The sequence below is a fragment of the Rhipicephalus microplus genome, chromosome 4 (genome assembly GCF_043290135.1).
Source record: "Rhipicephalus microplus isolate Deutch F79 chromosome 4, USDA_Rmic, whole genome shotgun sequence".
NCBI classification, from domain to species: domain Eukaryota; kingdom Metazoa; phylum Arthropoda; class Arachnida; order Ixodida; family Ixodidae; genus Rhipicephalus; species Rhipicephalus microplus.
Genome location: NC_134703.1, coordinates 140,766,860 through 140,782,708, shown reverse-complemented (window position 1 = coordinate 140,782,708; position 15,849 = coordinate 140,766,860). Strand labels below are relative to the sequence as shown.

Sequence of the window (15,849 nt, the reverse complement as noted above, 5' to 3'; positions counted from 1 at the left end):
CTTTGAATTACTGAAAATAATCAGAGGTGGTCATTTGTTGTACTGCCTAGTTTGCGGCTTCAAGAACTATGTTTTCCAGCAATACCGGGTCCCGATTTCATTGCAAACACGGAAAAACGGCGGGCCTCGCTGCTGCTAGTACGGGGGGGGGGGGGGGGGGAGAGAAAAATGGTCTTGTGGTGAGGGAAAATACGTGCTTGTGAAAAAGAACACATGCTTCACTGCAACACAATGATGCCCACGTGTCCCCGCTGTGCTGCAGTGAGGCGCACATCCTCTTTTCATCAAACGCTCATTTCAGCTAACCGCAAACCAGCCCCCACCCCTCTCTCTTTCTCTTTTTTTTTTTGTGTGCTGGCAGCGAGGCTGGGGTGCTTTATCTGTAGCTCATAGGCATTGCTATAATGCATTGTTTTGTGGCACCTAAAAGCTGTAATTTCCGTGGATTTGCTGTGAAATCACTACTGGAAATTTACACGTGGCACCCAAAGTTTTTGAATGAACCGGGCAGGTGTTGACAGCCATTTCAAATTTTTCTCTCAAACTTGCATTGCAAAATACAGGGCAGCAGAAATTCTTTGAATTAAGTGGGATCTTGAAATCATTGAGTCTGAAATAATGAGGTTTTACTGCATATTGAAATGCCAGCAGTGTGAATTCAAACAAAAACATTTTAATGAAAAGTATGACAAGCTTCACTTCTGTAGGTTTGCACTATATTATAATCAAGCACGAGAACCTACATCATGAAGCGTATAGGCATGTGTGGGGTCCTGCATTAGGGAGAGCCGGGTTTCACTGTAGCCCCTCTACACTACCCCACCCACTAGCCCACCAGCAAGCCTTAGTGACCATCACAGTATGCCTATGTTAGCCCCCAGCACATTGTTTTAAGGGGGGAGGAGGCGATTGATAAAAGCTTTCTTGTTTCTTCACCTAGAGTAATGAAATTTGGCAGGCATGTTGAAGAGTGTCTCTAACAGCTACCTATATATAAAATTTTATAGCGATATCTTGAGTAGTTTTCAAGTTACAGCGTGTTAAGGGGGGACTTTGCTTTCAAAACGAACTTTCTTGTTTCTTGTTGGATAACGATGAAAATTGGCACATACACTAAAGATGGCCTCACAGTGCTTCCATAAAAATCTTGTGGCGATACAACAAAAACTTCATGAGAGACAAATTATTTCTTCATTGAACCTCGTGGAGGGGATGGGGAATTTATAAAATGACAAAAATAGTTGTTAATTACTGTACGCACAGCCAAATGTATGCTGAAGGGAGCTGTGTTTTCAAAATAATTTTTTGCAACACTGTAACTTGTAGTTAACGTGTTCTCCAGCGACACTGCAATGAGCACACTTGCACTACAAACAAAAAACCCTATGAAAAATTATTAAGGAGTAAAATGAAAAACTAAGATCGCAGCCCCCTGAAGCACACTTCAAGTAGCGTTACAAAACAAACAGAATCAAAAGCTGTGCAGTGGTTGCCGAGATACTCCACAAGCTGAGCATAATGCCAAAAAAAAAACAGTATTGTGAAAACTGCGTTTGAAGTTTCATTTTCTTTTTATGTCTCTAAAACACATAAAAATTGTGATCTTAGGTTTGTCTTGTGATATTTGACTTCTCAGGCATTGTGGCCTCTGCGCAGTGTGCTTTGTTGCCTATATATTTTTTTTGTCTACAGAGAACGGGTCTGAATTTCAAACCAAGTTCTCTGTATGAAGGAATAGTGTTATAGGCATGACAGAATAGATTGTAATTGAATAAGGCCATATACTGAAATGATTACACATCTTTCCTGTGTTCAAGTGGTCATTAGCATAATTAAGTACTTCCCATCAGAAAAATGGCTCACACTGTTACAGCCTATACTTTCTTTCCAAATAACAAACAGTTATGGGCAGGAAACTGGTGGCACAGGAATTTAGCAGTTTACTTAACATATAAAATTTATGGCATATAAAAATTCTTGCCCTTGCTTCATACATGATCCTTTGTTACTCTAGCCGTGAAACGCATCATCATACGGCCGGTCATGAAAATGCTAGTCTACAAGGCTTTCATTGTCTCAGAACATTCATAGACGCACGCGGCGATACCAAGCAAGGCTCCAAGCACGTCTAAATTGCATCACAAAAGCTTATTGACAGCCTTCCATATGACCGTGAAGTGCGCGGCCGCGTGGACAGCGCTGCCGGCGGTGTTCGTTGACGATGTGCGAAATGTGTACCTACGATGACAAAAAAAATGACGCGCACCTGCGCTTGTTAACGCATTTTCGAATGCCAAGGCGCGAAACTACTAGCCGCTGTTCCGAGCAATCCTTGGCAGTTAAAGGGGGGAGGGGCGGGGGTGACAAGCTTGACAGTGGGGTCTGCTGCCGATGCGTAAAATGCCCGTCCGCGGTTCCAAGGAGCTAGCGAGTGATGTTCTTTGATGCTTGCGAAGAAGCACATTGCCACGAATGCTCTAGCGCGGCATTCTTGCCTGCAAAGTTCGTCTTGCCGTCAGCAGAGTTAGGCCTAAAGATAATGCGCCACGCTTGTAGACCGCGCGCCCGCTCGTAGTAATCTGATTGAGCATCCGCTTACAGCTCCTAACGAAAGTAATAATTGAAGAGAAGCTTGCTGCATGATTATACCCCAAACGATCGTCGAGCCGTGTACATGTCACGAAGTAGCGATTTTCGACAGCGACGCACAAGTGGAAGACGACGATAGGCGAGCTGGGACAACATGGCTGCCACAGCCAATCGGGGGCCTCGACACAACCTTCAAACACTTGCTTTTTGTGCGCTTGTTTTTAAAGGAAGGATCCAACCGAGGCGTGAAATTTGAGCACAGAGAAATGCTCTTTCCAATGAGCCCAAGAAGCTGGCTCCCGGCTGTGCCATCGCGAAACTATAATTTTTTGAAAATCGCTCTTTTCTTGCCAATTCCAGGAATATTTTCGCTACCTACGAGGGTGAAACGAATTTTCTGAGGAACTTCTGCGTGATTTTCAGTGTAGATATTTTGGAATCAGATAGAAAAAGGGTTCCAGAAACTAAAAACTTCATTCACAAAACAATTTTTTTTTTTCCATTTTTCGCGATACGAAAGCGGCATCCTTCCTTAATCCAAGCATTGATGCCAGGCAAGTCCAAGTGGTTTTGATCTTTACTCAAAAGGACACTACACAGGATGACATTATCAAAAATTGTCTTTTCCTTTTAGTTTTTTTTTTTTCTTACAAGTAACATCACCATCAGCTTCATGTATTGCATCAGGACTTCTCATGCATTAATTATCACACACAAAAAAACTAAGCCATAAGCAAGGTAAATAATAATGTCATTCTGTAAACAAGACTTCAAGGATTGAAAAAAAAAAACATCATCAAAATGGGTCCAGTCATTGCGACACTACGCTTTTCACAAGCAACACTAAGTGCCCAAAACAAACTTCAGAAAAAATGGCTTTAAAAGTTTTTATAGCACTTCACCTCCATCAAAATGCAACACTTATTTGTTAAGGTATTCGGATAAAACTTTCGGAGCATGTTCACTACACTAAAACTAGAGGAACTGCAAAGTTTCATGCAGCTGTCTTTTTTTTTTTTTTTTACAGAGTCATTGAGTCTTAACTGGGCTGAAGTGGGTTGTTCACATGGGTGCCTGAAAAAGAGTCATTATAAATCCCAGGACATAATAGAAAGCTGAAGTTTGTTGTGGCCAGTCTTTAATAGATATCCCAGGGTGCCACAAGCCGTTCTTTTTTAATTTCGGCTCCAAAAAGTTTTCACACAACTATGAATTTGATATAGCTAGTAATTACCAGATTCATCAAAACTTGATTGTTCATTAAAAATTAACTACACAAATTTTCAAAAAAAGGAGCTTGTTGCACCTTGGCAAAGTCATTCAGAAACAGAATTAAAAAAAAAAGGGGGGGGGGGGCGGTACACATATCTGGTGGGCGGGTTTTAGCTTTCTTCAGCACCACAACTAGCAAAACAGTTCATTCTGAGAAAATGGGCCTAGAAAGTTCAACAGTTGGTTTTTCATCACAAAAACTTCAGCAGATTAATAGAAGTGTTTTTACACACTCTTTTCTTTTTGCGCTTTGTTTACACCTTTTTCTTGTGTCGTTTGCGATTTATTTTTAGGCGTAAGGCATCAAAGTACTGGGTCCTAGCAATCTCAGAAACATTCGGCGTCACGCTCGATAACACCGATTCAGAGCACGTACAGAGTCTGACGATCTCTGAAACACTCTGCATTTGTGGCTCCAGCCACACTCGATGAGTCAGATTCTCTACTGGCGACAGCCGACAGCACAGTTCCGCCGCGGCAAGCATCTACGCAGTCTGCACTCGCACCAGAAAAGCCAAATCTTGATGCTCGTACAAACCGCATAGCGCGCCTCCGCGCACAGGACCTCAGCACTCTCTCCGGCTTCGTTACCAGCATTGCAAGCAACAATGAAGAACAACAACACAGAGCTAGTGCAAAAAGCAATAAAAAAGAGAAAATAATAATAAATATAGCATAAAGCAGAGCACGGCTTTAGCAGACCCCCGGTCAAGGTGAACATAGCTGAGCAACAACAGGACGAGGGCGGGCCATCAGAGAGAGCCACTCCCGCTGCTGCACAGCAGCCAAAGGCGGGCGCGCTTTCTCCCGTGAGATATCAATGCGCTTCTTTAGCCAATCAGTGCTCCTCACTGCTTCGCGAGAAAACGCCGATAGCGTCTCAACCGTGCCGCCGACACCATTTTGCAAGACGGCAAACGAGATGCCGGCGCGGCCTTGAAAATAGCATTTTTTTTTTTTACTTAGCGGTTAAGGGGGGACGCGACCCTTGAAAACCGAAAAATCGCGAAAAAGTCGGTTTTCGAAAAACCACATTTTTGGGTTGTATGTCTCATAAACTACCTATTCTGTAATTATCAGCACCTAATTCAACCGCAAAGTGCAAAAAAAAATACTATTTTCGAGGCCGCCGCGGCGTCCGAAACAGGCACAAATCCCGAAATCAAACCAAACTTCACGCGCGCGCCATTCCCGGACCATGCGGTTGTCCTGCGCCATCTTGGTGTTGTTTTGACCGTGAATTCTTTCTCTCTCGTTCGCCGCCTTGCAAAATGGCGTCGGCAGCACAGTTGAGACGCTATTGGCGTTTTCCCGCCATGCGATGCGGAGCGCTGATTGGCTAAAGCAGCGCATTCATATCTCGCGGGAGAAAGCGTGCCCGCTATTGGCTGCTGTGCAGCAGCGGGGGCGGTCGCTCCTCTCGATGGCGCATCCAGCGCGCTCGCTTCGTTGTTGCTCTCTGCTCCATCCGCCTCAACAGACATCTGCTTACGAGCCGCTCTTCGCCTTGTGCTATCTTTTCGATCATTTTCTCTCATTTTTTTTTTCTTTCTGCACTAGTTCTGTGCCTTTCGTCTTTGTTGTTGCGGGCGATGCCGGCAACGAAGCCGGAGTCATGCGGAAGTCCGGTGCGCGGAGGCGCGCTATGCGGCTTGTACGATAATTGAAATTCCGCTATTCTGCTGCGGGTGCCGACTGCGTAGACGCTTGCAGCGACGGAACTGTGTTGTCGGCTGTCGCCAGTCGAGAATCCGACACATCGAGTGTGGCTGGAGCCGCAAATGCACCGAGTGTTTCCGAGACCACCGGGCTCGACACGTGCTCCGAATCGATGCCATCCAGTGTGACACCGAGTGCTTCTGATATCGCCGGACCCAGCACTTCGTCTGAATCGGTGCCATCGAGCGTGACACCGAGTGCTTCTGATATCGCCGGACCGAGCACTTCGTCTGAATCGGTGTCGCCATCGAGCGTGAGTGGACCGTCGCTTCATCTGCGGACGCGTTTCCTAACGAAGGAAGAAATCGATGCGAATGCGAAACGTCGTGACGCCATTCGCGCTGAACTCGAGTCTACGCCGGCGACGCAGAAGAAATTTCAACTGATGAGGCCGGCTCTTGCACCTGCAGTGACAAGTGAGGGCGAACATTTTTCGCTCGTTCAAATGAACATCTTTAACGTCGTGCTCAGCCGCACAGTGTGCAAAGAATGTTTGAAAGGTGCTATGACTGTCCGAGAGAGCACCAAGCTTGGACTTGCAACAAAACTTGAAGTCGTGTGCGCCTCTTGTGGCACCGTCGATAAATTATGGACATCACCCCGCAAAAAGGACACGCAGGCCTTCGATGTAAATGTCCGCGCCATAATGGCTATAAAGCAAACAGGCAAGGGGCAAACAGCTCTTAATGACTTTTGGGCTGCCATGAACGTCTCTTACAGAGGTCTTCACCACAAGACGTTTCAAAAGCACTTGAAAGAGACATTCAGGAAGCCAAAGGCCACCGCTTTGGAGAAGTTTTATGCTGATTCTGCCACAGCAGTGCTCAAAACATATGAAGAAATGGACCCCAGCTACTGCAAGGACATCACCGTAGTGTACGATGGCACATGGCATAAGCGGGGTCACACATCGGAGTGGGATCGGTAATTGACTTCTTTACAGGTCTGATCTTGGATGCTGTAGTTCTTTCAAACCACTGCCTTGGATGCCAAACAGGGCCCAAACCTGGAGATGCAGCATACGAAAGCTGGCAGAAGCACCACATTTGCCAGAAAAACACAGACGCAAAATCGGGAAGCATGGAAGTGGAGGCAGGCTTGACTCTCTTTGGGCGGTCTGTATCCAAGCATGGCCTGCGGTACACCACTCTTGTGTCCGACGGAGACAGCCGTACTTTCGCTGCCCTCACAGAAGAGAATGTGTACGGGCTAGTGCCAATTGTAAAAGAAGAATGTCTGAACCATGTTCAGAAAAGGATTGGAAGTGCTCTTCGAAACATTGTGCAGAAAAGTGATAAGCCACTGAGTGGGAAGGCGAAGCTGACTAAAGCCCTCATTGAAAAGCTGACAGGATATTATGGTTGGGCCCTGAGAAACAATTCAACTGACCTAACAGCCATGCAGCGTGCAGTGATGGCAACATATCACCACGTCACATCGATAGACCAGGACCCTCACCATGAACTTTGCCCAGAGGGGGCTCAATCGTGGTGCCGCCATAGAGCTGCAGAGGCAAAGCGTGAGCCACAGCCAAAACATGAACACAGCCTACCGGACTATGTCGCTGCAGCTATGCTGCCCATCTACGAAAGACTGTCACAAAAGTCGCTTCTTCAGCGCTGCCTGGGAGCGAAGACGCAAAATGCATCAGAATCATTCCACTCCATTCTGTGGTCTCTGATGCCGAAGGAACAACACTCATCCTTGATCGCGGTAGAAACAGCACTGCATGAAGCAGTGCTGCGCTACAATGCAGGCTGCTGCAAAGCAACCCAAGTGATATCGGACTCCATTGGACTTCAACCAGGTCATCTGGCCATCCAGCGAGCTCGTGAAAAAGACGCTTTACGCCTAAAAAAGAATTCTAAAAGACACCAAGAGAAGATGGAGGCCAGGCAAAGGAAGAAAAGAGTGCGCCAGGACACTTCTAGCTACTGTGCTGGAGCTTTTTGAAGAAAACACGTGTTTTGAACTTTCTCGGCCTGTTTTCTCAGAACAGATTTTTTTGCTAGTTGTGGTGCTCAGGAAAGCAAGAACTCGAAAACCGTTCATCAGATTTGTGTGCAGTTTTTTTTATTCTGTTCCTGAATGACCTTGCAAGGGAGTAACAAGCTCCTTTTTTCGAAAATTGGTGCTGTTAATTTATAATAAACAATTAATTTTTGATGAATCCGGTCATTACTGGTTACATCAAATTCAAAGTTGCGTGGAAATTTGGGGGGGGGGGGGATTAAAAAAAAACGGCTTTGTAGCGCCCTGGGATAGCTATCAAGGAATGACCACAATGAATTTCAGCTTTCTACTATGTCCTGGGATTTCTCACGACTCTTCCTCAGGCACCCATGTGAAGCACCCAGTTAAACCTCGATAACTCTGGAACTAAGGAACCCAGCTTCGTGAAACGTAGCAGTTGTGCTAGTTTTATTGTAGTGAACAACCCCTGAAAGTTTCATCCAGATATCTTAAAAAATAAAAAAGTTCGGTCTCCAGGGTAGCCTCCCCCCTTAAATTAGGTGCTGAGAATTACAGAATAGATAGCTTATGAGACATACAACCTAAAATTATGGTCTTCAAAAGTAGAATTTTCCGCTATTTTTGAATTTTCAAAGGCCGCATCCCCATGTAGTCAGAGTTAAAAATGTACTTCACCACACTTAACTGACATAACTGACCATAACATAACATAACTGACCAGAACGTCATAGTCATTGCTGGAACGCGAGTCGTCATTGCCACAGGACGCGATATCCTTCTGTGAGCTGTACATGTAGTCAGGTGACCCATCTGAGGCTGGCACTCGCACTGGAATGATGCAGAAACGATGACACAAGGTCACAGGGTCATACTCAAGCACAAACTATAGAGAGCCACTGAAGTAGGCAAGTGCAAATGAACCTTGCAGCAAAAACTAACTTCGACACAAACAAAAGAAACAACACTTCTATACAGTCTCCTGTTGTCTCTCAGTGCAGCTTTAGCTATTACAAGAGTGTTTTCCTCATCACAATAGATTAAGGTTACACAACTTTCCATGCAAGCAAACTGGATAAATTAACAAAGTAATTCTTAACCAATGGCAATTTTAGCACGCAAGCAACTCTGTAGGTGGGTGTCACGTCATATTTTAGAGTGTCACCCAGCTGCAGTGCTTACGGAAGAGAAGCCGCAAGGCTCCTCGTAACTTTTATACAGAAAAATAACGATTGCAACAAACACAAGGTCAAAGTTGAGAGGTTCAAACAACAATATTCATTACTCAACGTGCACCAGAATTCAAAAAGATGCTTACATCTCACAGAAAGCTCGGACTTGCCAGACAGTGATAGTGCCGCCTGAAATAAGGAAAGAAAAAAAGGAAATAATGTGACAATGCTTTAGAGTGCACGTAGTTGAGAAAATACTGATTCAAATTTCTCAGGGGCAAAGAAAAGATTTGTGTCGTCCTAAACTCCGACGACCCTAATAGCCAGCTAAAAGAAGAGCAATGAATGTACACTTTATTAGGCACGTTATCTGTGCGAAAATTCTGTAGTGTCAGATCGCTTGCACATTTATGCACTACAGAAAAAAATGCCCATGTTGCCAATGAATTAGACCTAGAGTGAGAGCGATCGAAAGAAGGCTGTGCGCTTCGAAAACACAAACACAAGCTGTGATTCTCTGCGCTCGTTTGCCACTTCAATGCAAAACTAACCCACCTGCTGCCTCATATTGCAACACACTGGACAAACGTAGTCGCCATCTTTGGGACTGCTTACAAGCTGGCTGTCACATTCAACATGAATGAACCTGAAAAAGAAAATGCAGTTCAGCTGACAATGTCATGCACCGAAAACATCTAATATCTGCATCCACTAACTGATTGATCAGTCAGTCAATCAACCAATTTAGGTTAATAGATGTAAAAAAAAGTAACAATAATAATGATAAGGAACAAAAAGAACATTCATTTCTGAGTTTGCCAAAGGCACGAAATGACTTGAATGAATAGATCCAATAGTCGCAAGCACTATTTTCCGTGTGCATAGAAGATACCCACCAATAGACATGCACATAACACTTCTGCTTTTCTCGAAAACATACAAAGCTCAACATACTTCCTCAAACGCTGTCAATGAAAAAAAAAAGCACAGGTTTGGGCAACTCATTGAGATGATGTACCTCAATCAGTAAATCAATCAATCAATCAATCCACCTAATCCTTTAGTATTTCAAGATAACGACAGCAACCTCCGATTTTAGAATGTGACAACTGTCACAGAACCATACATAAAAACAAGTAACACAACAGTGCCCTCACTTTCGACACACAGTGCACTGAGCCATATCTGCTCGGTTGCTGAACTGCCGGTAGGCTTTGCCACACAGTGGACAAGCGACGCCCTTGTTGCGCTGCTGGTAGCAGCTGTCGCACACTGAGTAGTTCATGTGCCACCGAGAGCTGGGCCCGCTCCCCGGGGTTCGCGAGCCACAGTCCCCACACACCCGGCAACTCTGCACAAAAGAAACGGTAGTAGAACGGTAAGAAGACCTAAGAGTTAATGAAGGGTACAATGACAAACCAACTAGGTAGTGTCCATTTCGAAAACACAATAGATTATGAATGAGGAACTTCAAAACACCACGAGGTATCCAAGAACACTTTGCAGCTGTCCTGTTGTATCGAACACACCAATTCTAATTGGGTCACAGTGGCAATTATTCTAATTACTTGCTGTATCACTTTGCTGTATCTATAAGGCATAGCACTAATCCTCCCCCCCCCCCCCCCCTTTTCTGGTCTGCTTGATCAGCAGACATGCCAATGCAGTAAAATCTGAAATGTCAATAGTTAGACAGTTAACAGATAATTTAAGCTGCATAGTTTCTCTTGGGGAGCTGTGCACACAAATAGGCAAGAATCATTTGCAAATTCGAACTCTAGGGAAGCTCACAATGGCTATTTTATGCCACGGCACCTACCTGACACTTCCAGCCGTGCTTAGGAACATTGGCCACCATCGGCTTCACACAATAGACGTGAAAGGCCTTGTCACAGACGTCACATGTCAGTAGCCGGGCTTCATCACCAGCTCGCCTGAAAGAAAATACAAGCGCAAACTCATACAAGCAGTTCGTGCCTAGACTCCATGTCCAATGCAACGCTCCCCCAGTCACAAGTAGTAGACACCAGTACACAAAGTATGTTATGTGTTACATTTTTGTTTTTGTTTTTAGTCACTGCCACAAACATGAAATACAGCCGAACCCCTCTATGAAAGACACTCATATAAGAGAAAAATTGGTATAAGAGACACCTGTGTGTCTACGAGTTGATAAGAAAAAGCATACGAGGTACCCTGCTAATAAGAGATATCTCCTATAACAGGCCAGAATTGCTGTCTTCAGCATGCCTCATATAAAGAGATTTTATTGTACAGAAAAAAAGCCACGAGTGACATCTTGACATGAAGGTTGAGCTTGGGTAAGAGAAGCACTAGCAGGTTCTCTACCATTGACATCGCCAGGGAGATGTTGGGGCATTCGAATTCCCAGAAAACTTTTTTCATGCACCTGAAGGTGTCTAACATTGCTCCTCCCCTTCCTAATGAAATGTGGGCTATGCCACCGCCCTCTACATACTCTCTTTTAAAGCTCATTTCAGGATACGCCAGGTTTTAAGTCCACTCTACACGCTAAAGCTTATTACCCAGCAACACCATTCATTCCACTTGGCTAGTCAGATCTCATAGATGTCACATAAAAAATATACATGAGGTAATAACCACCATGCACAGCAACGAAAAGTCTGTGGTAGCACGCCTTCTGACAAGGCAAGGCGAGAAACGAGCCTCTGTAATATAAAAGAGAAAAAAAAACAGCATAAAATTCAGATGGGGTACACAAGATGAAGGGACGACAGCAGCGCTGTTCGTCATCTTGTGTGTTCCATCTGAATTTTGACTGTTCTTTTCCTTTCATTAGCACAAATTAGCTCAACCGTCAACATTAGCGAGCTGTTAACAAGTTCCCCAATACTCATTTAGCCATGTGTGACCTCATCGACGAGAAGACCCACGCACCTGCATCCCTGGCAGGTTTTGCAGTCGGGGCACTGCCAGCCTAGGCGAGAGGTTGGCGTAACGACCACGGGGGGATCCAGGCAGAAGCCATGGTAGTGGGCACCGCACACGGTGCAGAAGAGCAGCTCAGGCATGGACACCATCTCTTCACAGGACTGGCAGTTGGCCTGCGAACCCACTGCACCGAGTGACCCCGGCAGTTAGCAAGAGCCATTTGACAAGAAATGGGCAAAAATTCAAACAAATACAGTAAACCCTCGTTACAATGAACTCACTTTACTTAAATTATCACTTTTATTGAAGTGTCACGCAGTCCTGACCCCAATACGTGTATTTTAAACCGGAGAGCGAACTAACAAGTTGCAGATATTCACAGCAGCGGCAGCGAGAAGCCACGTGCTTTTCTCCTCCACATCCCACGCCGAGTGGCCTTTTCTGTGCTGAGCCAGCAATGTTCGTGCTAGCATGGCCAGGAGAAAGCGCGCCAATGCAGACAGGTGCAGACGGCGTGAGAGTCTCGGCAGCGTGGATTTTACCCACCACCTTTGTGCACTACTCAGGTGCAGAGGCAACCGACAAAGGCACTCGCTGACATGCCGGCTCAGTGATGTTCCGTACTGCACCGAAGAATTCCCATTCAGAAACGTGGAAATTCTATATTTCAGAGATTTTTCCCTGCAAACCATAATAAAATTCCCACCAAAATTCCCTGCACAACAGTACTAATTTCTGCACCCATCCACGCACACATACTATAATTACACGTGTCTCACGTACTGGCGGCTTTTCAATACATGACTAGCCCCTTCACTGCCATACAACAAAAGCATGACTTCATTAATTCATATAGTATTGGTACACTGCACATTGTAGGCTTCAAATCAAACACCGCTAGTGAACTAGAAATCGTTCCGCATATATATCAGAAACCAACCTCAAAGGCTATGCTTGCATGGTGCATGTTACAGCGATTACAGCAGTTGAAGGTGCACTGTGATCGCTAATTATTGGTCGTCATAGGAAACTTTAGCCATTTCTGAAATCCCCTTTTTCCCATTGGCTCAAAATTACCGGCGAAAATTCCCCGAAAAAGAAAAAATTCCCTGCACGGAACAATTCTGTGCCAGCTGTAGACTGCCTCAATGTGCACGAAGGCGAACGAGCGCATAGAGGCACTTTAGCCGGCTGCTCACAGCTATGGCGCTGATAGCCACTGCACTGTTAGCTACGCTGGTGGTGTCACTTGACCAATACAGAACCTTGGCATGATCCCTAGCCCCCTGGGTTTTTTCCATCGGTGTTTGGAAGATGCACGTATGTGTCTGTTGTGCAATGTCTGTGTGAATGTGATTGATTGATTGATATGTGGGGTTTAACATCCCAAAACCACCATGTAATTATGAAAGACGCCGTAGTGGAGGACTGCAGAAATTTCAACGACCTGGGGTTCTTTAAAGGGCCACTCACCAGGTTTGACAATTTTGAGCTGACAAGCCCAATGCGTAGACGAGGCGTTCATGATCACGTCTGCCAAACTTTGCAACGCTATGCGCCGTGGAAATGGGTCAAATTTCAAGATGAAAGCTGCAACCCCTCCCCTCTGCCGGCGCACGCGTAGAGAATGAGGGCATGACATAGGCGTAGGAATAGCCCTACAAACACGGCAATGCAGTGACGTTGGTCCTCTACGTAGATGAGTCTGCTCTGGCGTTGTCAACAGTAAACCACGTGACACGGCAAAAATTATTTAACACAACATGCGTAGTTTATGTATTTGTTGCTTTAAGAGATGAATAAAATTTGAAATAAATGAGACGCAATAAAAGATTGTGCGCGTTTTTCTTATATTTTTTTTTCGTGAAATATTACTAGTTGCGGGGTTAATGTGCCAGCGTTGCGCTTGCGTTCGTGTCCCCGTGGCCAGCGCATTGAGCAGACGACCATCGTGAAACGCTCCTACGCGTTCACGCACTCATTGTGCTCATGTACACTACCGCGTCTAAGCCAGCGTTTCCAAACCATCCCACAGAAACAGGCAGAAGGCCACAAAATAACGCTGGTCAACAAAGCAACGCTGCTCGCGTGCTCGGGGGCTGGGCTTGTTCGGCACATCATGTGCACATCACCTATTGGTCGGATGCCGGAGAGAGTGGGGAACAGATTCGGCTTGCGAAGGCTATGCGGAGAAGCGGCAAGGGTTTCGAACTCGCCTCCTCTCACCCTCATTTCGCACCGCTTCAAAAAACCTGTTTTCTCCGCTCGTAATGAACTGATCCGAAAACTTTTTGTGGCAAAACGTTCCTCATCGGACACCCAACAACTTCCACTGTCTAACTAAAATTCGGTATGGGACCTGGTGAGTGGCCCTTTAACGTGCACCTAAATCTGAGCACACGGGTCTACAGCAGTTCCGCCATCGGAAATGCAGCCGCCGCAGCCGAGATTCGATCCCGCGACCTGCGGGGTGTGTGAACCTGTGACGTTGTGCGCGCGCATGAAGTGCATTTAGCGACCGTAAAGTGAAAATGGCACCGCCAGAGCCTGCACAGAAGTGTCTGACATTGGAGCAGAAAGTTCAACTGATACGTGAGGTGGAATTCTGAAATCAGAAGACAACTCGTAATACCGCCGTCAACATCATCAACTGTTCTGATAAATAAGGATGCCGTACTGGACAGCTTCGAGAAGAGTATCTCAGCCAAACGATAATGAAACCGTGATTCTATGTATCCTGTAGAAGAAGGGGTGCTTATCGAATGGCTGAATAACACTGGAAGTACAAACCTTCCTGTGAATGGGCCTGCATTTACCTACCGCAGAAGCCAAAGCCCTAGCCGCCCAAGTGGGCAAGCAAGATTTTAAGTGCACCAGCGGCTGGCTTGCACATTTCAAGAGACGGCACAGTGTGTCTTCAATATCGATCACTGGTGAAAGCGCAGCTGTAGACCGCAACATTGTGGACGAATGGCGCAAGCATCGACTGAGCGCCCTACTTCAGTAGTATGACGATGAAAACATTTACAGCTTGGTGGAGGCAGCATTCTTTTACAAACTGTTGCTGACGTGCACGTACACTACACCTGGCGGAACCTCATCGAGTGTAAATAAAGCAGAAAACGTGTTACAGTGCTGTTCGGTGCTAACGCGCGGGAGGACAAGCTTGATTTGCTGATACAGTAAAACCTCGTTATAAAAAAGTGGGATATAACGAAGCAATTGTAATTCCCCTTGAAATTTTCATTGACACCCATGTATTTAAAACCTCATTTTAACGAAGCGAAAATTTCCTCACAATGGATATAATGAAGCATTCTTCATCCACAATGAGTATTTACTGATCATTTCGGTATACGTCAATTCAATATCTTATAAGCACGCGACGGTTTACATCTCATCATGGCTACAGTAAAATGAAAACCCGCGCTTTGCGCCTTTCGGGAGTTGCTTGACAACACGCGTGTAGGAGCGAGTCTCCCTGCCTCCCCTTTCCTCAGGAACTAATGAACTCGCCCATGCAGCAACTCGCGCGTCAGCCGGCCTCTCCTCTCCTGTAGAACTTGTTCACCTGCCAGCGCATCTGACCTACTTCTCTCCTTCAGCTTCACGCTGGGGCCTCAAGTGCCGCAGCGACGGCGGAGATTGTGGCTTTTTTTCCTTGTTGTTCGCTGTGGAAGAGCAACACCACCTCGATCAGTTTCTGCCGCTAGACACGAGATGGACAACAGCAGCGGCAAACATAAATGCAAAAATATAACAATCGAGCAGAAGTCGGCAACGTTGAAAGTCGTTGAGTATGGCATCAAGAAAAAAATAAGTAGCCGGAGATTTCAGCGATGTCACCAGTGGGTGCAGCGGGGGACCAGGGCCAGACGTTGTGGGGCGCTCTCCTTGACGCTGGCATAATGCCTGACTACCAACACTTTTTTGCACGCAAGTCGGTGCCGATGCTGACGCGGTGACAACCGAACAGTGGTTAGATGCGAAAATTGTGCCCGCGGTGACGGGCGTGCATGACGGCAGTGACGAATGTGTCAACACTTCGGAGCCCAATGTTGGAGAACCTGATGTACCAACGCCCACACATGTGCTGGATGCGACAGACCTGCTGTGCCGCTTCTTTGGTGCTTACAATGACATCAAGGATGGAATCGAAATACTGCTGCAGCTGAAAAAAGCAGTCATCTGCGCGAGGAAGAGTCAATAAAAG

At 45.8% G+C, this 15,849-nt stretch overlaps 1 protein-coding gene across 7 annotated transcripts in view; it reads right to left on the bottom strand.

Moving 5' to 3' along the window:
* The window catches only part of LOC119172383 (uncharacterized), a 296,020-nt gene that overhangs the window by 236,652 nt on the left and 43,519 nt on the right, over positions 1-15,849 (bottom strand). For all 7 annotated transcript variants that reach the window (XM_075893680.1, XM_075893684.1, XM_037423449.2 and 4 more), the window contains exons 10-15: positions 11,643-11,820; positions 10,543-10,657; positions 9,881-10,074; positions 9,279-9,369; positions 8,870-8,912; positions 8,273-8,382 (exon numbers count right to left, since the gene is read on the bottom strand). In XM_075893680.1, coding sequence (XP_075749795.1) covers positions 8,273-8,382; positions 8,870-8,912; positions 9,279-9,369; positions 9,881-10,074; positions 10,543-10,657; positions 11,643-11,820 — 731 coding nt within the window. The remainder of the gene's footprint in view (positions 1-8,272; positions 8,383-8,869; positions 8,913-9,278; positions 9,370-9,880; positions 10,075-10,542; positions 10,658-11,642; positions 11,821-15,849) is intronic.